At 42.2% G+C, this 25,764-nt stretch overlaps 1 protein-coding gene across 4 annotated transcripts in view; it reads left to right on the top strand.

The window, feature by feature from the left end:
• The first annotated feature begins 142 nt into the window (after positions 1 to 142).
• The window catches only part of TMCC1 (transmembrane and coiled-coil domain family 1), a 75,071-nt gene continuing 49,449 nt past the window's right edge, over positions 143 to 25,764 (top strand). Inside the window, exons 1-4 of one of the 4 annotated variants that reach the window (XM_059479964.1) lie at positions 143 to 191; positions 3,698 to 3,943; positions 14,751 to 14,807; positions 17,433 to 18,144. In XM_059479964.1, the coding sequence (XP_059335947.1) occupies positions 17,599 to 18,144 (546 nt within the window). In that variant the 5' untranslated portion in view covers positions 143 to 191; positions 3,698 to 3,943; positions 14,751 to 14,807; positions 17,433 to 17,598. Of the gene's footprint in view, positions 192 to 558; positions 970 to 2,224; positions 2,324 to 3,697; positions 3,944 to 14,750; positions 14,808 to 17,432; positions 18,145 to 25,764 lie in introns of those variants that run through there. The other 3 variants (XM_059479963.1, XM_059479966.1, XM_059479965.1) reach the window with 3 other exon arrangements.

Genomic DNA, 25,764 nt, shown 5'->3' on the forward strand with positions numbered 1-25,764 from the left:
ACACGTGACCGCGGCGGCGTTGTTGGGGCGGGGCCTCACCGCGCAGGCGCCGAGGGGAGGGCGTGCCCTACCGCAGGGCCCGCCCGCGCAGGTGACGCCGCCGCGCGCGCCCGCCCCACCTCTCGCGCGACGTCACGCGGCCGGGCCGGGCGGTGGCGGCGCGCGGGGATGGAGCGGCCGCCGCTCGGCCGGTGAGTGACCGACGGACCGCGGGATCGGGAACGCAGAGGGAACGGGATCGGGAACGGGGCGGGAGAACACCCAGAACCGAGGGACGGGGCGAGGGGACCCCGCCCGACCGGCCCCGCGTGCGCCCATCGCGAGCGCCTCATCCACCCCCAGACCCGTCGCTCGGCCGGGCTGTCTCTCGCCGTCCCCGCTCCTGCGGCCGGTTTAGGACTCTCTGTCCAGGTCGCGGCCCCGCCGGCCCGCTCGCCCCGTTCCGGGCAGTCGTCCGGGACGCAGGGCCCGGGCTTCGCGGGGAGATGTCCGGCCTGGCGGTGGCGAGCGGCGCCCTCGGCCTCTGCCGTGGCCCCCGCGATCGCCCCGATCCCCGCGGCCCCCATAGCCCCCCGGGCCTCCCGGGGGCGGCCCCACGCACGTGTGGCCTGTGCCGGAGGTTCGCGAGGCACCGCCTCGGCCCTCGCTCTGGTTTGGGGCGGGCTGAGGCGTGTGTTCGCTTCACTGATTCCGGCTCGCTTTGGCTGTCTTTGATGAGATAGTTAAGACACGAATTATTTCATGGCGGGCTCAGAATTTGCCGGCTTAAAAGCAGATTGTCAGTGATAGGCCTTTAAAGTAAAGAGCTTAAGGGGTAAAGCAGCAGCTTCGAAGCTTTATGAGTGCCAAAATTCACGAGACTTGGAGCTGACGCTGTGTTTGTGACTTGTGTGCAGCTGCTGTCACTGGAGACACGGAAGTACCTGGTGTGCATTAGTGACAAATGCGGTGGCCAGCAAAACTCCCATGGTGGGTGGAGGCATCGCTTTCACTAAAAAAATCTATCAATAGGGAAACTTAATGAGGCTTCTTGGTGGGTAGGAGGTGTAAAGGTCTGAACTGAAGGTACAAAGATCTGAGTTGAAGGCTAGGGGAAGGGGAGACAGAAGAGGGTAATGGAACTCCCACTGCATCAGTAAACAGTGTCCATCATCCACAAACCTTAAAATCAGGTGTTTCTGCAGGTTGGAAACCTTTAGTAACAGCATGCTTGTGTGGTCACTGAAGTAGTGATGCCTTGATCTGAGCCAGTGCCACTGGGTTCTCCTCAGCCCAGGGAGTAAGTGCTGCTGTCCCTGTTGCTCACCACTGACTCTGTTTTACTCAAGATTAATGTGTGGCAGGTGACTCCATTTTTGGTCATGATCCTTTTCTTAGGGTAAATTCTTTGTCCATCTGGAAGTGTCTAGAGGCAAGGAAGGCCCGGTGAGTACTCACTGGAAGGGCTGTCTTTGTCTTGGTCCTGGGAGAGCTCTTCCCTCTCTTGTCCGGGGACAGTGGTGCTCCCCAGCTTGCAGGGCTTGCGCTGCTCAGCAGCTCTGCAGTCACATAGGGTTCTGGCACCGAATGAACAAGTTTGTTGTAGCTTTGTATACACTGTGTCCAGTTCTTTTGCCTGATAAACCCACCCAGCTGATCTGGAAGCCATCCAAAGTATGGAAGCAAACTGAAGATGGAGAAAGATCTACTTTGTGTGGAATCTGCTTTAGAAAGAAATTGGAACTTCAGGTTTCCATGAAGTCTGGGGTTTCCCTCCTCATTTACCACATAAAATTTACCACATTTACCACATTGCTGAGTTTGGTTTTCCAAGCAGTACTGTGTCATAGTTTGAGCTGTCTCGCATCTTATTTAATCACAGCTGAAGTTCCTGTAATTAAAACCTATGTCTAATTCAGATACAAAATGGAAGTCATTGGAAGTCTACAGATTTTGTTTCCCTGTGTTTAGAGCGGTGCATTCTGCAGGAAATGGGTTGTATCTAGTGAGTCAGCTCCTCCACTGCTTGGGTGAATGGCCTGTGCCTGACTGTGAGCTAGCAACTGTGGCTGCTCTGGAGTCGGGCAAACCTTGTGTAGTGTTTTCTCTGGTCTTTCTGAGAATTGTTTTGAACCATTCAAAAAGACTTGGTGTGATAATATCTTGGGCTTGGTTTCTAGGAATTTTTGCTTAGAGCTCTGGAGGAGGAGTCTTCCCTTTCCACTGGCTTCCCCAGCACGTTTACTGGTGTGGCGTGTTCTCCTCAGGTGGTTCTGTAGCTGTCTGTCTGCCAGTGAGAGCTGGGTTTTGGCACCTGAATTCACCAAGTGCAAGGTGTTCTCAGGTGAGCTGGCTGGTTGGCTGCCTCTTGATAGACCTGGAGTCTCCTCACCCCTGAAATAGAGGGAGTGGGTTTTGCTGTCCCCTAAGACCTGATGAAGGCTGGTTGCTGTAGCACACTGAATGCTGTTTGGCACAGAGGTTGTGCACTCTCCATGAGGAATGGAGCTCCTGTGGACTTGAGCTCTCTGGGGCCAGGAACAGGATGGTCTCTCAACAGCGAGACTTGTAAAAATGGTGTGTAGGCAATGAACCCTGGGTGGCCCAGGTGACATCAAGAAGTCCCTTCCAAGGTCAGCAAATCTGTAAACTCGGCACAATGTTTCCTAGAGGATAAACTGACATCCCTAGAAAGAGTGAAGATGGCTGAATGAAAAGGAACATGAAGGTGGCAGTCTAGACATGCACTGTCTGCACTTCTAGAAACTCAGTATTCTGCTGTGATTAAATACTGAAAATACTTAACTCCCCTAAGCAGTTGAGACCCTGGATATTGTTACAGGACAATGATAGCTGACCAAGCTGATTGTTTGGTGTTGAATTTAAGCTCCAAATTCTCAAAATTGTTCTTCCAGCCAAGCTGTTAAAGAAAAAAGAAAGAAGACAGTTAATTGTGTAGAGTTAAATATATTTTTGCAAAATGTAATGTCTTTGTACTTTCAGAAACATTTAATGGTAATGCAGATCTAGTTGACCCTTTTTATTTATAAACTCATGTACCAAAAATACAAAACACTTCTACCAAAATAAGATTGAGAACTTTGATTGGGAAGCTAGATCTGACACACCATGTGAAATGCAAACACAGAACAGGAGGTCTCTGCCCCAAAAACGTTTACGTTTTATTAACTTAAATCCAGACCTGAAAAATTCAGAAGTTTGCCAACACTCCGGAACATTTATGCCATGCAGGTACCCCCCGCCAAGTATGTACTTTATGTGCATGCTGTGTTGGGGCTTCCATCACACTCTGTGTTGGTCCCCGTTTTGGACAGTGGCTTAATTCTTTAGTCTGACACTGGTCACACAGGCACTCCTGTGGCAAAATACTCAGTGAACATCAAGGCATTTGGTGAGCTGGGAAAGTTTGTCTGACTCAGGGCAATCTGTGGTGTGATATAGTGTTGCATGCTCTGATATGATCAAACTTTATTTGAATGCTTAGAGGATTTCCCTCCTTGAGATAATTTATTAGGTTAAAATAGAGTATGAGGTAACTTCAGAGGCTGCTTCTGATTTTAAATACATCAAAGCTAGCAGAAACCCCGTTTTTCAAATGAGTTAATTCTTTCTCTGAAGGGGACTCTGAATATGTGTGCTGTTTTATTGTTTATCAGGTATTAATGGCGTTTCTTATTATGCTTGTTAATTTTGGCAGGTCTTTCTCCTCTACAAAGAAGCTTTGTTGCCAAGACTTACTCTGAAAATGACCTAGAGTACCTACTGCAGATGCCTGCAAGTGTAGAAGCTGATAAATCATATCTTCTTCCCTCCCCTGACTTTCCTGTTTCCTCTGGAATTTATACTTCTAAATTTTTTTAAAGTAAACGTCTGTTGATGGCATTTGAATTACAACTGTGAGCATACTTATGCAAAGAGACAAGCTATCCTGAGCACTTTTGAGGTATGTATGCCTTCTGTGACTTAGAACACATGGAAAGGGAAGCCATCTGATTAGGGCAAAGAGAGTTCTAGGTGTACATATTCTAGATTTAGGCTGATGTGCACTGTTTTGCATGGTTTTAGCAGCAGAATATACATATTCATAGTGAGGCTGTAGGAGCACCAGCTGGCATTGTATGGAGGGTGACCTTGGTTGAACCTACTGTGGGAGTACTCAAAAGATTGTATTTAGAAAAGCTGTATCCACTGCTACCCATTCAGTTCCTAAATACCACCGTGGTCTGCAGAAATTTTCTTCTTCAAAGTGCATGTGTCGTTGAAATGTGCCTGGGAGGCCATGGTGGTTGCTCTATTTGCTAAGGTAAAGCACTCACATGAAGTTACAGAGTATTTGCCCTGAATTTGGAAGCATCTGGCATGAAGGTTAGGAAAGAAGGATATTTTGCTTGCCTACCTGTGCACAGGTGCTGGCACAGTGGTCTCTGCTCCCAGAAAGAGGCAGTCTCATTAGACAATATGCCTGTGATGTACAAGTTACAAGCAGAGCTGGGTGGGATTTGCCTTGTTGCTGTGCACATTTGTCCCACTCAGGTAACAGGAGATGGGCAGCCTTGGCTGTTTCCGCAACATGGAAAGTAACCAGTATGCACGGTTTTATTTTCCTGTTCCTAAAGCCTCCTTTGGAGGCTTTTAGCTGTCTATACATATTCTAAACCTGGAATGAGGAAGCTGGCTAACTGCCTCTGTATGGGCTTAGAAGAGGCTGGTGTGCACTGATAACATCTTTTCCTTCTGTAAACTGCTTGGACTCCTTATCCCTTCTGTGATGTAGATGCCAACGTTCCAGAGCAGTGGCAGTTTTGTCAGTTAATGGTGGGTTAGAGTGAAAGGCAGCCAAACACACACCTCTCTGGCTTCCAGAACAGACATTCATTAGTGGGTTTAGTTTAAAAAAGAAAACTAGTTGTGCTGAAAGTAGCTACCTGACTGAATCATTCATCACGCACAGTTGCCGTACAGGATATATTTAGCAGACAACATGCATGCTTTTGTTGATAAGCTCCAGTGATTCAGGCTGAGATGATGCTGGAGGGACACAAATCTGACCTACCTCCCTGTCTGGCTTAAAACAGCCTGATGGTGTTCCTGTAACAGGAAGGCAGAATGGGCTGTGTTGCAGTGTGAGTCTGAACTGTAATGGGCAGCGAAGCACAGTGGTTGGGAAGGGGATCCCTTACATGTGCTGAAGGAACTCATTCACCTGCAAGCAGAGCGGGGCCAGGGATTGGCATCTTGGTGAGATTCTCTGTTGTGAGTGGACAGAAGTTGGTGTAGCACACTTAAAATGTGTTTCTCAGTCTGCCTGGACAGTGTTATTTGGCTGTGGCAGTGTGCAAAAGCAGCATTGGGCAGAAAGGAGAGCATTGTTTCATGTAAGCTGCTTTCATAGAAGCTGTAGGAACACACTAGGAGTGGTTTGCTGAGCTGCCTATTGCCACCTTATTGGTGCTTTATGCAGTGTACCAGGGATGTGCATTCTGCAACCCAACTTGGTGCATTTTTTTTGGTGGTATATAAGTTGTGATCTCTGTGATCCTATCAATTAATGGTGCACATTTCCCAAAAAAGCTGCCATTCTGTGAAAATAGAACAAGTCCTGCAGTATCTTTGAATACCTGTAAGAATACATAGACTGCATGTCTCCATGAGTGTATATTCCTAAACAGAGTATTAGTCTTTATTTCCTTAACTGTAAGATAATGTTGACCTACCTTTGTAAAACATTAAGTTTCATGAAAAACATAAGTGCAGTTTAATTATTCAAACTCATATAACTAAAAGTCAATTACTAAAATGTTGGATGACAAGGAGATTGAGTATAAGATAAAGTTTTCTTTTGATTTAAAGAAGTGGTCTGAAAGGTGAAATTGTGTACATTAGAGAAAGTTGCATTAAAACCGTTCTACAGCTTGTCTAAAAAGTTCAAAGAACGTTAGAGGACACTGCAGTGTTGAGATGAATGGTACTGCTGTTCATTCAGCTGGTGGGATGGGTTATGACAGGAAGTTTGCAGATACCTACTTACAGTTTTTTCAGGCATAAATTTGGCGAATTTCAGTATATTTTGGATTTGTGTTAGCTGATGATGTCCTTAACAAATCCCATAGTGGCCTTTGATACTGAAGCTGTTGACTATTATTTTCCTGGAAGCCAGTTGCCATGGTGATTATCCTGAAGGCAAATAAATGTGGTTTTTGTGGTTCCCAGCTTTACTAGTTTTGAGCAAAAGGACTGTGGCCTTTTCTGGGATCACTGGAAGTGCTGCACCCATAGCATTCCATGTTTGTAAATTCACTGCCCGCTGAACAAGCATTTCATGCTTTAGTGGGTCACAGTCATAAGGGGTAGTGTGACTTGTCTGTGAGAAGCAGTGAGTGTCCTTACTGTGATCCTGAGGTTGAATAGCAGTTAAAATGGGAGAAATGAGCACAGAGCGACTTTGGGTCAGAATCTGCTAAGACTGAACTTAGCTCATTCACGCCAGTAATGGCAGACTGACTAGTAAGGCAAAATCTCTATTGGTGAAAGCCAGTCCCTCCTAGGTGCATGGGGCTGTGCTCCTTCCCTGTGGTGGCTTTCAGCTGGGGTAGCCTCTAGCTCTGGTTACTACTGATTTATATTAAATGCTTTATGGAGGGAGATATTCTGCATATGTGAGCCTTTTCATAACAGAAGAACTTGGCTATGCATTGGGTACCTGTGAGAAGTTTTACTGCCTGGGCTGCAGAGCATCCTGTGGTAAGAGGAGCAGAGACGGGGATGAATGGGTGGCTGCTTGCTGCTCTGCAGGGCAGTTCCTGTGCTGGTCATACTTTTGCTGTGGGAGTTAGTTCTCAGCTGGTTTGTTGTGCTGAAAGTTTTGGTTCTGGTTTACTGAAGTCCTTTAAATGCTTCTGGTGTAATTCCAGTCTGTGGGAGAAGTACAGGGTCCAGTACTGTACAATCTGTTTATTAATAATATATTAATAGGGCCAGGTGAAGAATTTTGTAGGTGATGCAAGATGGGAAGTTGATAGACCTGATGAGAGTACTGCCATTCAGAGGCACCTGGATAGGCTTGAGGAATAGGCAGGCATGAACCTCATGAGGTTCAATGAAGGGAAAGAGGAAGCTCTGCACCTGGGGAGGACCCACCTGGTATAGCTGGTGTTCTGTAACCACCCATGTACTGAAATTCCTATCATGTACCTGTACTGGGAGCCTGACCAGCTGCAAAGCTGCTCTGCAGCTAGCAAACGGGTGTTCTGGCAGAAACCCAAGTTGCACAGCAGCTAAGGAGCCATTAACTTGTGTCTTGCTTTTGGCTCTGATTATAAGCCCACACCTTCTCAGTGTAGCTGAAATTCAGCCTTATTTCAAATAAGATTGCTCTTTTATGCTGCTTTGAGTGAAGATTTGTGGATTTTTTAATGTGGACTCTACCGTGAATGTGGGAAGAAATATGATTTTGGCTGAGGTTTTAAATGCATGACTACTTGTTTCCCATTGGCAACAAAGTAGTCAAGCCCAATTGCTTTATACCAGATTATTGCCTCTGTGCAGCTGGATGTGGAGGTGGATATTGAAGAGCAGCATATTTGTGAGTGGCTGCTTTGCTGTGCTGGATTTGTGCAGTTTGTGTGTGTGTGTCTCTAAAACGCATGATAAGATCTAAGAGAAGAAAAGAACCATAGATACGCACCTGTATTTTTATTGCAAAAGTCCAAAAAGTGAGCAAAGCAGGGAATTCCCAAGTCTGTGTGGTAGCAGTTGATGGATGGCTGACATGGGTCCTGTTCCAAAAGGTGCTGCTCTGAGGGGATAGGGAGTTGTGGCTGTGCTGGGCTGGTTCCTTGGCCCCTGAAAAGAGGCCTGGCAGCGTGCCTGTGTGCTGCAGGGCAGGTGCCTATGGTTCTGCTCACACGGTGTCTGTGAGGTACACAGGCCAGGCTGATGCTGTTCCTACTCGTTAGGGTACATAGGAATGCAATTATATTGTTCCTTGTTGCAAGCTCTGCTTTAGCCTACCTGGGACTGGGAGAAGTGGCTGTAATGAGTCGAGACAAAAGCACCTTATGGATGTCTCCTGTTTCTGTTGACAGCTGATAGCGGGTTTTTAACATTGAGAACAGGTAAGAAGGTGTGGGTGGCAGTAGTCTTTTACTGATAGGTCCTCCCAGCTTCATGCAAGCTGACTGAAGGACTTCAAGCAGTGTTTGGGTAACCTGAACATCTTGTTTGTAGTCCTGCAGGGAGGAATGTGCTAATGCTTGATTAGAAAAGGCCCCACAAACAAACTGGCCCCAGATTAAGGCCACTACTGTTATACTAATACATTTTTTTTGAAGAGTCACACTTAAGTAAAAGCTCCCTAGACTCACAGTCTTGAAAAAGGATCAGGAAGGAGAGTTTTCTTCTGAAGAGCAGGATGAAGCTGTCAGTGGTTGAGCAGCATCAACAGTCAGAATAGCGATGTCTATTGACTTCTGGTCAGAATTTGTCTTGCCAGATTTGTGTCACATTTTAAACAATACTGGTAGAAAGAGCTGGTTTTGAGTCATCAGGGGGACTATTTTACCACTATGTGTGAGGTTAGTTCTACTTCTTTCACGAGTCATTGTAAATATGATACTTTCCAAGGGCTAAAAGCACATGTTAAAATCACACATAGTGTGGGGTGTGGGTTGATGGTAGATATCTTTCTTTACAAGCCTGCTAATTTAACTTGTTTTAACCTCCTTACAACTGCAAGCCTGGAATAAACCTTTCTTTTAGAACTAGAGTTGCTAAATCTTGCCAGCATCTCTGCTGGCATTATCACAGATAATTCTGCTAGGAATTAAAATGAGAGGCCATCTCTTCTTTTCTTTGTATCACTAGCATGGTTAGACGTCTCTCTTTAATGCCAGGAATAGGTGTGGTATAACTTTTTGTCTTCCCTTGGAAATGAAAAGAAAATACCTGTATTTCCATTTTATGGTTCACTTGTTCCTGACATTTGAGTCAGCTTTGACACACAGAAGGTGGCACTGTCTCTTGGCAGACAGGCAGTGAGGAGATAAGTGCAGCTTTGATCTCTTCCCTTCACCCCTTTCTCTCCTGAAAAGATCCTGCCGAAATTCTTGCCATGGCCTAGTACTGTTGCATTTTTCCAGAGACTGAAGAATCAGATCCAGATAATGCAGATCTTAATAGAAGTTAAAAGTAGGAGTGCAACTGACCGCTAAAATATTTGAGATGCTTCAAGGAATTAAATCCATTCTTTTCTTTGTGGAAGACACATTGTTTTGAATATTTGCTTTACACTTCTTCAGTCTTTTCCTTTGGGGAGGAAGTTTCTCTCTTTGCAAAATGCAGTATTTGAACTGTAGAAGTGAAATCACTTGTATTCTGATGAGTCCTTGCTGAAGCTCACGCGAGTTCCTGTTTCTGCAGCTGTTATGGCCATAGCATCAGATAGGAGGTTTTTGATAACGCCATCTGGGAGTAATTGTGTACCCTGTCTGTCTACTTCCTCTCTTTAACCTTATTCCAAAGTTGTTATAACTGGGTCTATGGTCAGATTTGTCCCTCAGTCCTGTCTTCCTTCAAATAAGAGTTATTTTCTTTTGTATTGGTTCATATCACAGCCATGGAAATATCTGTGCCTACAAAAGCTAAAATTGAATGCCATGCTATGGTTCTGAAAATGAGCCCCAGGGGACAAAAGAGGTTGGAAACGTCCTAAATTGCCATTTCTTTTGTACTTCTGGTGTTGTGAAAGGACAGCTTCAGATCCCTGCTTGGACAGTGGCTGGAGATGTCCCTTCAGTGTTCTTCAGTGAAGCCCTGAGTTCAGAGCATGCACTTGGCTGATTTTTAGAACATGGTAATAGGGGTGCAACATTTTTTCCTTTTGCAAAAATCAGAGGTGTTTTAGAGGAAATTCTGCTGTTTGGCTTAACTTCAGTTTGGTTTTGAGGAAGAGTGAGTGAGGATGTCAGTTTTCTGAAACAGGCCACTAAATTAAGTGAAAGTGTCAACTGTCAGCCTTCCTGTGGCAGACCACACAGTTTTGAATTGCAGGTTTCCTCTTGAGCCTAGTAAAGCCAGCTGTCTTTATAATAATTCTTCATCTACTTTGTTTTTCTTCTAAAATCCCTGCAGACTGCACTGTTAGTGTTGTCTCCCAAATTTTAATTATGTTCACAAAAATTTCAAGAAAATGTACATGATATATGTAATTGTCAATGTCAAGTAATCAGAAGACTCTAGTTAAATCTTTCTTCAACATTCACTTAGCTTTCTTGAAGCACTGTTTTTATATAATGTGATGGAAAATAGCCTATATGTAGCCTTTTCCAGAAAATAATGTTTTTAAGTGGTTTGAGTAGGTTCCAGTTACACTGCTGTACACTGTTAATAAATGAATCTGAAGCTATCAACAGGAGAAATCATGGAAATAAAACATTAACCTTATGAGAGCAAATTTTAAGTTTGGTTCTCTGCTGTAAAAGTGTCACATGACCTTTAGGCAGCTTCTTGATCTTTCTGTGGTGGGGGGGTTGCCTGAAAACTAGGGAAATAATGATAATTCAACATGATCTAGGAGCATTTGAAGGGTGAATTCACAGACTGCTCACATGTTATGGTAATATAAACCTAGAAATACTTTATGTAGCTAAGGAATTCATCAAGGATGAAGTTCTGCTGAGCTGTGGAACCAGCAGCATTGCCTCACAGTCAGACTCCGTGGCACACCAGCTCTAGATGCAGCAGTGCAGTTGGGAAAGGCTTCTGATAAATAGGCAGGTCACCAGCTATGGAAATACAGCTGAAACATTTTGCTTTCGTTTTCACTGAGATTTTAACATATCACAAACACAGAATGATTATGTATTGGTACCTCTGCATAGTTAGTAATTTTGGAGAATCTTGATCTTTACTTTATAGCTTTGATTCAAACAGTGTAACCACTGAGTTACTGAATGTTCAGAGAGGGGTGGAAAAGATGTCAGGAGTAGAAAAGATGTCACTGGCAATTGGTTGTACTCCAAAGCAGCAGAACCATTTCTGAAAACCAGTCACTAAACTTTAGGCCACTTTTGAGTTATTATTACTCAAATAAACATGGAAAATTGCCTCATCTTTGGTGATGTTGTGTATGGTTCTTAGATATGAACTTCTGCTTTGCAGAAGAACCAGCAGTCTTTATTCCGCATTCAGAGCAATGAGCAAGCAATACTTCCTATAGGGAGGGCATCAGTAGTGTAGTGGTTGCCCACAAGTGTTATTGAAGGTACTTGATTCTGATGTAGGTGTACTCAGGAAGATGTTTATTAAAAAGAAATTGAAAGGAGAAAGGGATCTATCACTCACTAAGGTAGTGTTTGGTATATGCTCTGTGAGTGACAATAAGTAAAGTTTTCTCTTATCTACAGAATTAGTATTTGAGCTTTCAGGAACGTAAACTGTACGCATTAGTTCTGATGGCCAGCAGAACTAATAATATATTTATTAAATATAAATAATATATTTATTAAATATAAAGTTATAGGAGCTGTTTCAACAGGATGTGGATCTGAGAAGAGGCTGATGTTGAAAGATCACCTTCTGGTATGTTTGATCTGAGCACGCTGCCCTTGCGCACGTGTACCATTAATGGATATAGTAATAGAAATGGTGAACTCTTTTTGGTGTGCCAAAGCATAAAATCTGCTGATGAAACCTTTGAAGTTGCTATTTGTTAATGTGTATGGAAATGCATGGGAAAAAGTGACTGTCTCCCTCCCCACCCCTGCTTCAGAGAGGAGGGCAATAGGGGATCTGCTCTCACTCCTTTCTCCTTGTAACATACTCGCCTCTAACAAACAAGTGCCTGGACTGTGTAGAGCTATTTTAGGCTTGTGAGGATTTTAGGAGAAACATTTCATGTTTCACATGGGATCACACATAATGCCATTTTTGTCCCTGAATATCTTAAAAATCATGTAATTCATACCTAAACACACTGCCAGTCTTTTCCTCTAACAATGCTATCAGCCATACTCCCTTTCTGGTCTTGGCCTGGGGAGGGTCTTTGTGTATCTATATCTTGTGTTTCTGGTTTTCCTTTCAGACTTCAGTAGAACTCAAAAAATATTTTCTTGGGTAAATTTTAGAGGAGGAGGATGATAAAGAATTGTATATGTAAAACTGTAGGTATCTTTTCCATTAAAGATAGTATAGTATTGTTTTCTGTTTTCTTTCTGCCTATATTCTACCATTTACCTAAGGTATTTGTATTTAATTAATTCTTGTATGTCTTCTTCCATTCTGGCCCAAATTCTCCACTCAGACTTTTTCAAAATTGTTCTATTGCAATAGCTAAATATATACATTTCTCTAGATATTGGATAGTCATGTTACTATCCTGTTTTCTTGAGTCAAATTACTCTGTTACTGGTGTCTTCCTGTTTAAATGTTTTCCAGATGACAGCCCTCTTGAATTTCACACCCATTCCAGTTTCTCATGAGTTCTTTTTTCTGATAGCATTAGTTGTTAACACACCCAGAGCTTTCTCTCCTTATTTGCTCTGCTGAGCAATGATGCTTTTAAAATATCTTAATCCTCCTTTGGATATAAATCGCTTGCTAGGGTTCCCAATTCCTGTAACAGGTGGCTTTCCAGTGTGTGACTGTTGCTTCTTTAGTCTTTCTTGCTAAACTGTTTGCCTGGATACAGACTCCATTTTGGGATGGGTTTCTGAAAATAATCTGGGATTTCTCAAACTAAGCTGGGCTTTTTCTTAGCAAAAATTGCTTCTATTCTGAAACAACTGAAAAGTGCTTTTCTTTTACCAAATAGGATTAATTGGAAGCATCTCCTTCCTAAGATCCCTGCTAACTGTGATGACAAGTCTATAGTGAGCTGTTAAATTGACCTGTTTATGAAATAAAAGGAATGTGAGGATTATATAGCTAATTGTATTTCAGCATCTTTATTATTAAGGGTTCATGGTGTTCTTATAGGGCATAAGAGAAAGGTATTTGAAATACTCTATAAGAAGGTAGAATTTTTCCTGTTTCCTTTGCTTGAAAATAATTTTTCTTCCCCATTTCTGTAGTCTTGTACTGTTTGTTTCTGTAACGAGTACTTCAGCTGCAGATAAGTAATCTCTAAACTGATTTTCAGTAGTAGCTTCAGAGTTCACTTTGTTTACAAAGAACTCTGATTTTGAAGGGAATTAATTAAACTGTTTAAAGTAAACTTTCACTTGAATAAAGTCTAAAATCAGAGGGGCAGAAGTATTTTCAAACTTGTCAAATTTTTTGAAATGTTCATGTTACAAATGTGATAAAGAAAAAAAAAAGTGAAAGAGTGGGAAGAATTGTCAAAAAACATCAAAGCCAAGATGATGGCTTCTCTTTGTAAGTATATGGAAGTGAAGGAATTTTGAATAGCCCGGTGCGATAGTTTCTCGAAGTTCAGAAGAAAATGGAGCTTCTGACCGCAAATGGGAGTTTTGGTGGTGTGTCAGTTAGGGCTGTGATTTACATGACGGACAGTACAGGTAGTTTTGGTGCTAATGCCTGTTAGTGCCCACCTGTGGGCACTCCTTGACACAGACTCTGAACTATGGCAGCTGTGAAACAATTTGAGCCAAAAGCAGCTGCTGATCTGCAGGTCCTATAATGCTGTAGGTCATCCTGTAGTGCTGTAGGTCATGTCTCTGAAGACCTTGCTGACAAAAGCTCTTACAGTTACTATGAATAAAAAATAACATTAAAACTTAAAAAATAAGTAGACAAATAATGTGACTGAAGTTCTGTTAGTGACACCTCGTGTGACCAGTACTTCACACATTGTACTAGTTCTCCACTAATGCTAGTATAGAAATGGATTTTCTTCTATAGGAAGATATTTTTCAAAAATGTGTTCATTCATTTTTTCCAAGTTCCTAATATTTGCTGTCATCACTTTCTTCATATTCTAGCATCCCACTTCAGTGGATCAGAGTAACCCTTTCTTCCTTTCTTCCTGTCTTGGAGGTGGGAATCTGATGAGGAATAAAACAGTCAAAATACCCCTTTTGTGCAGAGTTCTTGGGGTGTTCATCTGAAGAGTAGTGTGCTCCCTGTTTTCAAGAGCTGGTTGAGTTAATGATCATCTTTAGAAAAGCTGGGTGATCTGGCTGTGTTTCAGACTAGTCCTTGCGGCTGCCTAGAGAAGTGTGGTTGGTGTGTCTGGTCTCAGCTGTCCTCTTGTCATCTCCTAGCCAGCACCTGGCCTTTGGGTCTTTTGCAGGAATTGTCAGGCAGGAGCTGCCAGGGGACAGCAGCTGCCTGTGCAGTGAGCTGTGGCAGGTGCAGGTGTGTCTGAGTGCCCACAGCTTTTACCTCCTGTGAGGTGAACACCAGAGCCAGCTGTTTAACCTGGGCTGGGAGCATGGAGAATGACTAAATAGGAGAGGAAAATAAAATCTACATGGTGCTGGTTGGAGCCCTAGCATCTTCCTCTGCTTTCAGCCTGTGGTGGTGGCCATAAACCCCAACATAAAATGCTCCTTCACAAGAACTTCTTGATTAACTTCATAAGATTCAGTTTTAACTTCAGTCATATTTTTATCCCTTCAGTTATTTGAAAGAGTTTAAAACAGGACAGCTTCCTGGGGCGCTTGCATTTCAATGGAAAAAAAAATTCCTAAAAAAAAAAAATTAAAAGTTGGAATCATGCTCTTTCTTTGCTGTTTATGTATATCTTTCCTCTGGTTTTCAGTATTGTATCTCATACCCAATTTCTTTTGCAGTTCTGTTCAGTGGAGGGACTGCTGGGGGTCAGCCATGCTAAAGGGCATATGATGGAGGCAAGTACAAGTTTATCCTTTCACTATTATCTAATGTTGATTTTGCCAGTTTTTCCTTTTGAACTGTTTTGTTTTCCAGGGCTTCTGGGAAATAATTGCACAAATGAAGGGCTGTATTAGAATGTTCTGGGATATAATAATGTTGTAACATCTGCTCAGTTGGCTGTATATGTAATTGTGAATTTTGTTCCTGATGTAGTGTATTCTTGTACAAATAAGAAATGTATGTTTTTGAACTTTATGGTATAAAGTATTGTTTCCTCCCACTAACAGAATATAAAAGTGGTTGTAAGTAGAGAAAACAAAAGTGGCCACAAAAGTTGAATCCTTATGAAATAAGTGTGCTAATCAATTTTGAAGATTCACAATTCTTCACACTTTGAGTATTTTTTTTTCCTCAGAAGTAGATACTAGAACAAATAAATACTGGTAAGGACCTTCATACCAGATGTGTAATTTGCAAAGCTCATTTCAGGCTCACAACAGACTCATCCTATGGAAATAGAAGTAGGAGATGACTACAAAGCTCCCATTAGGAACCTCCGAGAGGCTGTATAATTTCAGAAATATGTTGTAGAATACACAGGATGGTCATATCTTGTTTGTAAGCTCACTGTGGGCTGGTTAGTTTCAGGTTGGTTTGTAAACTGCCATAGAGTTAATTTAAGTGGGGTAATTTTTTCTAGCAGATAATGCGTGGAATTCCAGTTAGACTCAGGTGGTGTTCTTTAAGACCAGCAGCATTGCCAGTGATAATGTGAATAGAGAGCATGCAGGAGATCAAAGAGATCCTGGCTGGAGAGTTTACCCATCATCTTAGATAAGAACTGCAGTTCTTCAGTGAGTCCTGACTGAAAATAAATGCTGAGTGAATTAGCTAAAATGGAAAAGGCAGTTATGGTCAGCTCTCAGGTTTGTATTTTATGTGCCAAATAGTTTTGGGACTCTTGCTTTTTTAGATGGTGAGTTTTGTTCACTGAGCCATTCGGTCTGTTGGTTTTTGCGATTTTTTGTCCCAAAACATAAATTGAGTGCAGTCTAACTTTCTGCAAAACCTGTTGCATGAAGGGGAAAATAAGATTAAGAAAGAGGAAGCCCAAAAGCCAAAGCACACTACTAGACAGAAAGGCACTTTAATTCATTTAAGATAGTGTTAAGTATGTAGGTATGTTGTTTTCTTCTGCCACACAATTGCTGCATGGATGTGGGTAAATATATGTTTCTTGGATGTAGTTTATTCCTTTGCGTTTAATGTGTTATTGATTAAACTGGCCGGTATATCTACACTCAATGCTTATAGCATCTTCAAAGCACAGAGGTAAAATCCTGCATGATTCCAGTGTTCTGCTTTCTGTAAGTACTGAGTTTATTCTTGCCTCCAACTAAGAGCAGTGACACTTGAAAAAAAGAAAGAGAGAGGCAGCTCTTCTGATATTTTTGGATGGCAATTTGAAAAGCATTTTGGAATATCTGTTTAACCCATTGTGTTAGGTTTCAGATGCACAGAATCTAGAGCACTCCAGTTGTAAACTCCAATGCATTCTGTTTCTGCAGCTGTTCTTGCATAGAAATGAACACTCTCAAATCCCAAATATGCTGAGTTTCAAATAATTCTTTTCTAAAGCACAGACTGCTTTCTGCCAAGATTGAGGTAGACCTTTGTGAGCTGATTTCTATATTTATAGAAGCCTAATCAATGTTTTCTCTTGCAGAAAACAATGGTCAGCTTCTGAGCATGTGATCTCATGGTGCTGATGTCAAACCCTTTCAGTTACTGTATCCTTCCTTTCTTCCTCCCTTTCTTCCCCATATCTTTGCTGACCTTCTCCCATAGTTGTTGCTATGAGCAAGTGCTGAGCTGCGCTGTTGTATAATCCAGTCCTGCCTCAGCCCAGGGAATGACTCGGGTTGAGATCTCTAAGAACAGCAGTTCCTGTGACAGAGGCTGAACTGCACATACCTGGTGCTGATCCCTTGCAGATTTGGTTGCTTAATCTACTTTTCAAAATGCATTCTTGTTTCCTGTGAGAGCTGTGGAACAAGACTATGCCAACTGAAAGCATTTCACTTGCCTGTTCTTGCTTGAAGATAGATTTTCACATCAAGTTTCCAGTGCCATCAGTGGATGCTGGCTGTAATAAGCCATTTCTCACTATGTGGAAATGAATAACTTATTTGGAAATGTTCTGGTTTTTTGCATGTATTAAATACTGTTAAGTTAGGGCCTTAGTATCAGATCTTTGTCAAAGAGCAAAATGAATTCTGCCTAAGTGACTAACATGCTTTTCAGAAATTTAACCTCATGTTAGATGTTATTATGGGCTTGTTCTTAATAAACAAAACCCCACTGGTTTCTTCTTGCTTCTCCCCTTTTTGAACAGCATTTGTACCTTTCTTGCTTTCCTACACCCTTTGTGCTGGACTTCTCCCCCCAGGCAATGAATGACTTATCTCACACAAGCTTTGGCTTCTGCGTACAGCCTAGATGCAACTAATGCCACGTGGAGGGGTGCTCCAAGGACTGCTACATTTTATTTTGTTAATGGCATGTTTTGCACATTGGATTTTTAACCCACACTTGCTGCATGGATGTATAATAATGACTACTCTTTTGTTTAACATTAGATAAGCATGAGATCACCGTGGCACAGCTGCATGTATAGTCACTCTTGAAGCAATTACACACCTAATTGGCTGGCAATCTTGGCATTCTCAAAATAAACACAAGCCTTTTAAAGAAAGGGGACGTATTTATGTATGAATAGTCAAATAAACTTGTTGGGTGTCATCAATGGAGCCGTCTGGCACTGAACAGTTGTCTGATGACCCTGATCCTGGAGGCAAATCCCAAGATCAAGAAACCAAAAAACAACATGAATCAGAGCAAAAATTATCTAAAATAACGCATAATGCTTTGGAGAACATTAATGTCATTGGTCAAGGCTTGAAGCACCTGTTCCAGCATCAGCGCAGGAGGTCGTCTGTTTCTCCACATGATGTCCAGCAAGCTCAGGCTGAGCTGGAGCCTGACCTGGATTTGGAAAGCCAAAGCGTCTGTGCTGAAATTGATGGTGTCTCCACCCACCCCACAGCTCTGAACCGGGTGCTTCAGCAGATCAGAGTGCCACCCAAAATGAAGAGAGGGACCAGCCTGCACAGCAGGTGGGGCAAGGGAGATGCCCCGAAAGGAAGCCCGCAGATCAACCGAAGGTCTGCTCAGGATATTCAGTCGGGTCGGCCCAGATCATCATCCACTACAGATGCTCCCACAAACTTGTCTGTGATGGAGATTGCTTCTTCTATCTATGTAGGTGGAGAAGAGGCCACAGCAGCAGCAGTAAGTTACTCAGATTTACCTTTGATCTTTATCATCTCCTTGTATGTTTTCTTAAGCCCTTTGAAATCTTGTTTTGAAAAGCAGGCTTCTTTCAGCAAACTCAAATGGTGCTGTGTTCAAAAGCTTCTTCAGTGGTGAAGCAAAGAGCTTAAAAGATGCAAGCATTAGTCATTTTCTCGCATGGCAGGTGGCTGATTTTATACGTATTTGATCAGTGAAATGAGAGCTACATTTGAAACATATTAGGTTGTTTGGATGGCACACCTCTGTCAAACAAGGAGTGATAGGCTGAGCAGCAGCCAGACTGGTCCTTCTTAGCAACTGTTAGCTAGTTCCTGCAAGAAAACCTTCCATTTACCTAGATGACTTTTTAAATTCCTCTCTTATTTTCTTTTGTATTTTATAAAAGTAAAGAGTTCTAGTGTGAGTGGATGGTGTTGTTAGTCTTTTAGGCTGTGAGAGGCTCTGGGAACATGGGCTGCAGCCTGCGCTACTGTCCAGCCCCTCAGTGCTGGGTTGCTTGTCTGTGGTTTAGATCATCCTGGCTGCTCTGCTGCTGAGGGATCACTGCTGTCTCCTTCAGTTTGTCCTGCCTGTGTGGGAAAAGCAGTGATGAAATGACAGTCTCCGTTCTGTGACACGTTCTTGCAAAGTTTGCCTATCAGCCTATTGATATCAAGAAGCAAACAGCATGTCTTACCATTTCTCCCCTTTCCCAGATCAATTTAGTTGAAGCATTCGTGAAGTTTGATTTTTTTTTTTTGTTTGTTTGCTTTTTGGAAGACTAGCTTTCTGATTAGCTAATTTTAGTTTGTTGAGGAAACTGGTTCAGAGAGTCCTCTGAAAAACAGCCCTTTAATAACAAAGGGGTCTATGTGTTTCCTCTTGCAAGGAGTCTGCCTGGAGCTGTATCTGAAGCTTTTGTCTCTTGCTGACTGTTACAACAACAGAGATAGTACTGAAATAGTTGTGAAAAGCATGCACTCTCCTGGGCTGGTTAACTTTGCAGTTAGTCAAGCCATGAAAAGTTGAGAGAAAGAGACCTCATAACAGCTTCAGGTTTACTTGCATATTGCCTCTCTCTTCATTGTGAGTGAACTCAGGATCTTTGTTTCAGGAGAATTTTAGGGAAATTTGTTAGTTTTTTGAGTTTGTACCCAAATCCAGCAACAGAAGTTTATAAAGCAAGGTCTGGTTTGTTGATTTCAAACTGTCATCCCTTTACTTCATGTATGAGCAGGGAGATTGAACAGGCCGAAGCATATTAGGTAAGTAATGTGGGAATATGGGGAAAGGCCTTTTCTCCCAACTGTGCAGCTTTGTCTGATGAAATGTTTGCCTGGATTGGTGGTTTCCGAAGCGGAATGTGGGTAGGACAGTCCACTGGAGTGTAGGAAGGAAATATTTTTTGGTTTGTTTTTATATTTATTTTCCTTTATAGTTTGTGTTTCTATGTATGTTTTAAAATAAGCATATTATAATAGTTTAGTAGTAGATATACATAGTTTATAAATAAGCATACATGTGTTGGGAGTCCATGCTCAAACATTTTGTACTGATTGAATGTGCAAAGTTTGGAAACCACTGGGGTCACGTGGCAGGAGTGACAGGAAAAATGAAGACTGTTAATCTGATAGCATTTTGCTACAGCATCTTGCAGGTGTGAGAACAGGTTTAGGAGTCTTTTGGCATATAAGGCCTTGTGATTAGGCGAAGCAACCACTTTGACCCTGCAGCTGCCGTTCCTCTGGAGCAGCATGTCGCTCCTGGCCTGTCAGGCCGTCCCCCCCCGGAGCCATCCTTGGTGCTGCTGGCTGTGGCAAAGGGAGAGGGGCTGCACAGGCTTTTGAGAGAGGGGCACTGGAGTCTGACAGAAGAAAACTAAATGAGAGGGGAAAGGCCACCTTTGGGGACTAAACCATGGGAAACCTCTGTGATCAGGTGACCCTTGGTAGAGCTTGGGAATTTCTAGCTGCTTTATAGTATTTGCACCATCTTAGTACAGACAATAACAATGTATACTGTAGGTCTAAAGTGACATGGCCAAGGAAATACTGCTATGGAGAATGAGACATAAAAGGAGAGGGCGATGCGAGTGTCAATCCCTTGTACTGAAATGACGTTGCATGTGCCTGTTTTTCCATTACTACCTTTTGTCTTTTAGCAGATAGTCTGTAGGAGAGGGAAGAAGGATGGGCGGGAGACTTGGACTCTTTCTTTTCCTGGGAAATTTTCACAGGTCAGGGTGATGTACCTCATTTACTCTCTTGAGAGCAGGTAACAGCACTATCTCTCAGTGTGGCACAGAGGTTGGAAGAGTTATTCAGTAGTTTAGTGCCTCTCAAATGTGGGGATCTCTATTTTCTCATGCCTCCAAGAGCCAGAAAGGTCAAGACTGCTGCAACATTGCTGTGCAATCTGTATAATGTTGAGAGCTGTAAAAATCACATGAACTATGCTTGACTTAATTTGCACAGGAAACAAAAAGTAAAAATTGAAAAATAGAAATGTTGGGGTTTTTTTTAGGGAGAACAACAGAATGTTGTCTGATGTTCTGTGAAAGGCACTGTGTGTCTTTGCCATATTAACATAATATCTTGCTGTTATTTCAGTCTGAGGCGTACTGTCTTGGCTATGGCATGTGTCTGTACATACTAGTTTTAAGTTTGTTGATGCCAGTTGAAGTTACAAATTAATGGGAGACAGCTTGCAGGTTAAATGGAGATGATTGTACAGCTTTAAATAATATATAGCAGCCTTTACTGAATTTTCAGTATAGAGATGCAATGCATTTGTAAATTAGCTCCATGTAAATTTTAAATCACTGATATAATTATTAGCAGTGCTTCTTGGTTTGTCAAATCAGTAAAGCATAATGCAGTCATTTGGTAAATCACCCTTATAACAGATGTCAGTGCTGTTTTCATTGGAGAAGCCAGCTTAGCATTCAGGCTGCTGTGCTGCTGGAATTTATCACTATAAATTAATGAGTTGTTAAGTTGCAAAAACTAACTCTTCATTCAACAATTTGTATTGGAAAATTATTTACAACACACTTCAAATAAGAATCAGTAAAGAGCCAGGAAAAATCTGAAATCATTGGAGCAAACTTAAAGTTTGATGTAAATTCAAATTTTAACACTGTCTTTAAGTTATGAGGTATTGAAGTTGTTTCACACAGTATTAGTTTAACCCTAAGTTCTCCTATTTTATTTAGCCTCACTGAGACTAGATTACATAATGAAGCTTAAGAAATAGAAATAATTTTTTTGAAGTGTCTGGCAGATAATGCTCACTCATCAGGGTTGAGAGTCCTCTGGACCCCCAGGTTCTACCAAGCCTGTATGGATTATCTCTGCATCTAACTTTCACTTAACTTTTTTTGTTGGTTTGTACTCACTTTCTCAACACTTTGCCTATTTGTCTCCTTCAGCTTTTTGTGATGTTATCTTTTAAATAAATTTTTGACCTTTTCCTTTTAATAAAGCCACAGCAATTTCACTTCCTTGGTTTTGGTGTTTGCTGTTGACAGTGATGCTACACTGACTCACCTTCCCTCAGCAGAGAGTATTTCCTTCAAAATTATTTAAGAATTTCATAAATCCATCTATAATTAGAAAAATGTCACTGAGCTACAGCATTGATCCATCTGTTATGAACATATGGGCTATACAAGCTACAAGGAACAGAGAAACAACTCATAGAATGGAAAAGTTGTGATTTAATTATGACAAGAACTATGTAACATAGGATTTGTAGTCAAGCAATATAACTGTTTTCTGGTTCCTGTCTTCATCATTGTTTGCTTTGCTGGTACCTCCCCGTACACAGCTTGTTCCCATTGGCGTTGGATGTGTGCCAGTGGTTCTGGGGCTCCTCTGCCCTGTCAGGTAACAGGTGTTGGACTGCACAGGGCTGTGCCCATGCCTTGATGTCACCTGTGTCACTGTGCTGGCGCTGCTCTTGTGGCAGGAATTCCTGTTCTCCTTTCCTTTCTTTCATTATTTTTCTCCAAGTATTCAGATCTATCAGAAAGACAGGAAGAGTAGTGAACCTTTTGTTTGCTTCACATGCTCTGTACCTGCTCACTAGGCTGTTGTAGTGAAACGTGAAGGTCTCAGGGAGCTGCAGGCACTGCACACCCTTGTGTGCCATGCGCCCTTACTGCTTTTAAGATTTGACTGTGACTGCAGAAGGTTTTGCTATGAGTACATGAAGGAAGTCATCACACTTGGATTGCTGAGAAATTAGCCTTCATTTGTATTTTATCAGAGGCTTATTTTATCAGAGCATTATTCTATATGCTTTTGTGGGTGGCGGTGAAATTGTCAGTGCTTCTTACTGGAACGACAGGAACGTTACCTGTTGCAGAACTGTTTTGCAGGCATGGATGAGCAGGAGCCCACGTGCTTCAGTCTTGCTTACTACTGAAGCTTAAAGACCTGTTAAACACATCTGGGCTATTTCCATATCTACCATGTTTTGTGGATTCCAGCCCTGAGCAGCATCCTTCTGTGCAAGGCTGCACAGTGATTAGAGTTTATGCTTAACATTGCCTACATAAATGCTGTGTTGAACTTGGCTAAGGCTTGTGATTAATTTTCTTGTTGGGTTGGTCCTGCTCAATGCTGTTACATTTGCTTTTTAGCAGTAGTGCTATGTCTGAACACAGATACTTTTCTTTTGGAAAAGGAAAGAACCCTTATCAGCTTGGCCATGTCCACGAGGTAAATTGCAAAAGTGCAAAAGGAAATTTTGTAATTAAATTCCATGGTATACTAAGAAACTCAGGCGCCTGTCATGGGGCGGCTGTGGAAGGGCAGGGCTCGGAGCAGGGAAGCTCTAGGAGCTGAGTTTTCCAGCCAGCTCCTCAGAGTCCCCTTCTTCCTGAGTCGCATGCAGAGTACCGTGTGCAAGGAGAAGATGTGTGCAAGATATGGTATTGATATTAGTTTGTCTTGGACTTTTTGAACTTCTGAAAGCTCCTATCGCATTACCGTTTTTTCACCCCTTTTTTTCCTGGTGTCTTTGTTCCAGCTAAATGAACCAGATGGAAGTCATGTTTCTTCATGTGCTGGGCACCATTTTGTCATTTATGTTGTATTTTTAAAAATAGGTGTAGCCAATGTGTGTCTTTCACTCCTGATCCTCAGTTTCTGGCATGTGAGATGTCTTCTTAGGCCTCACACTTCCTTTTTCAGGAGCTTCCTCTTTCCCCAGCCTGCTTATTTCACATGGCAGGGTCAGTTTCCAGCTGTCTCCTGATTAGATACACCTACACTTTCCTTTTCATGTTTATAACCCCATTACACACACACACACACAACCTCCCCCACTAAACACTGTGCCAGAAAGCTTAGGAGGGTGATGTCCTCAAAATGTTGTATTGTTAACTGAAGCGGGGGGTTGGGTTGGTTAGGTGTTGGTGCTTCTTTCCCCTGCCAGTGTTTTATGTGTGGATGCTGCAAAGTTTTGGAGAGAGGAGTCTTTATTTCTCGTCAATTCTGCAAAGCCCCTGGGCCAAGGTTAGACCCGGGGTGCAGTGTTACTGCATCGGCACTGGGGCTCACAGAGGCAACAGAGCTGCCTGCTCACGCTGTTCAGAGAGTTTAGAGGTTCTCTTACCATACAACAGAAGCATAATACAATCTCTGCTTTAAGCACTGGTTTATGTGAAGAATGAGGTTATGCCTGGAGCAACTGTCAGAGTTTAGTGTGATAGTGCCTTTCAGGTAAAGGTGGAAAACTCTGGTGGTGTTGTAACTTTGCCTGTAAATAGGTTGACCTTATGTTTGTATGGTTCTTCAGAATAATAAGTTTTGGATGAGCCTAATTTTGTGGCGCTGAGGTCTTCCACTCTCATTGAAGAAATGAAGGACATTGAGTATTTTGTAGTGTAAAGGAGAATAAATTCTTAATAATCCTCTGCACACAAAATGTTTTCAGTTCACACGATTGTTACATTCTCTGTTTTCTTAGTTTGTTGTTGAAATAGAAGGGCAAATGTTATCCCAAAACAACAGATCAGATTTTTCTGAATACCTCATTTACATATATTTGCATGTGTAATAATCCTGCCACATGTTGTTAGGCTTTGTATAGAAGCTGAGAAATGAGATTGTCATAGCATTGAAAGTGTAATAATTAAAATCTTGCTGAGATACTTCACTTGGGCTTTTATTTCAAGCAGTCTAAATATTTTTGCATAGATCTTTTCTTGTAGAGGCAACCCACTGAGTTGAGAAAATCGGGATTGTGGTTGTTTGAAAATGGCTGAGCCTGCACGGATCTCATTTGGGTCTCATGTACTTACAGAGCTTTTTGTGAGGTAATTAATTACGTGTCAAGACCAGAACAATATTGATGTTGGAGAGATATGACATTATTGGTACTTTGGTGAGCAGTTGTGTCCACATGAACTTTTATCCATGCATGTGACCCACATGCATGGGTCAGCACCTGGCCTTGTGGAACCTCACTGTGATTTTTACCATGGAGATCCCTGTATGGCTTGCTGTCAGCTGGGCATGACACCTGTGCTGATGTTGGAGCATGGCTGTGGTGAGGTCAGGTTATTCAGTCTGGATTCTGGACAGGCAGTTGGTTTGGAATGTTTGGTGGAAGCCCTTGGCTGACACCTTCTGGCATCACTGAGAAGACAGACCAGCTTGGATTAATTTAGTATGAAGCCATTTGGTGGATTTGCAGCTTTTTGCCTCCATAGGCCCAGACATTTTCTGGTTGCCATTTGTTTGTCTTAGGGCTGCAGGAATGATGAGAGAAAGGATTTACTGTCCTGCAGTGGGATTCTCATAGACCCGCTTTTCAAGACTCCACTCATTTCAGTCCTACTATATCCTGGCAGAACTTCACATGTCCTCATCCACTTGTCAGTTTTGACAATAAGTTTTCATAAATATTTCAAATGTCTTTGGTTTTGGTTATCAACTTAAATCTATATTCTGTTAATGTCCACATTTTAGAAAATTACTGCATATACTTTTGGCATAAGTTTACAGTCTTCAACTTGCAGCTGCATCAATAATTTTCCAGCTAAAGTAGATCCTATGGGTATCACAAACTTACCAGCAATAAGCTTGCTTTTCTTAATTACTTACAGTGACTCCTTCCAAGTTTTCACACTGGTCTGCACACTGCATGATAGCATAAAAAAGACAGCAAGGTGCCATCCGTTCAGTATATGTAGCACAGTTGTGAAAGAATGAACAGTTTCTCTCCAACTGTAACTAGTCTTAGTGGTAACTTATTTGCCAGATATTTTTTGCAAGTTCTTCTGTCCTAAACACCATGCAATACACCTAGGAGAACCACCTGTGAAGAGGGAGAAGATAAAGAGTTTTTTGTAACATTAAAACCATGTGGAAAATCTACTGTGGCTGTGAACAGTATGTCCTGGATCTCTAAAATATGACTTTGGCTTTAACCCATTTCCCCAAAGAACAAGCAATCTTAGCACCATACTCTAGTGTTGGCTCTCCAGTTCAGCTTGCATTGGTGGTGCGCATTTGGTAATTTTTTTTTTTTTTGTAACTGATGGAAGTAAAATATTTGTAGTTTTGGTCGTAAGGGACTGGAAATGCTAAAAATTATTTCACTTTC

Source organism: Ammospiza nelsoni, chromosome 11, assembly GCF_027579445.1.
Source record: "Ammospiza nelsoni isolate bAmmNel1 chromosome 11, bAmmNel1.pri, whole genome shotgun sequence".
In the NCBI taxonomy this organism is placed as follows: domain Eukaryota; kingdom Metazoa; phylum Chordata; class Aves; order Passeriformes; family Passerellidae; genus Ammospiza; species Ammospiza nelsoni.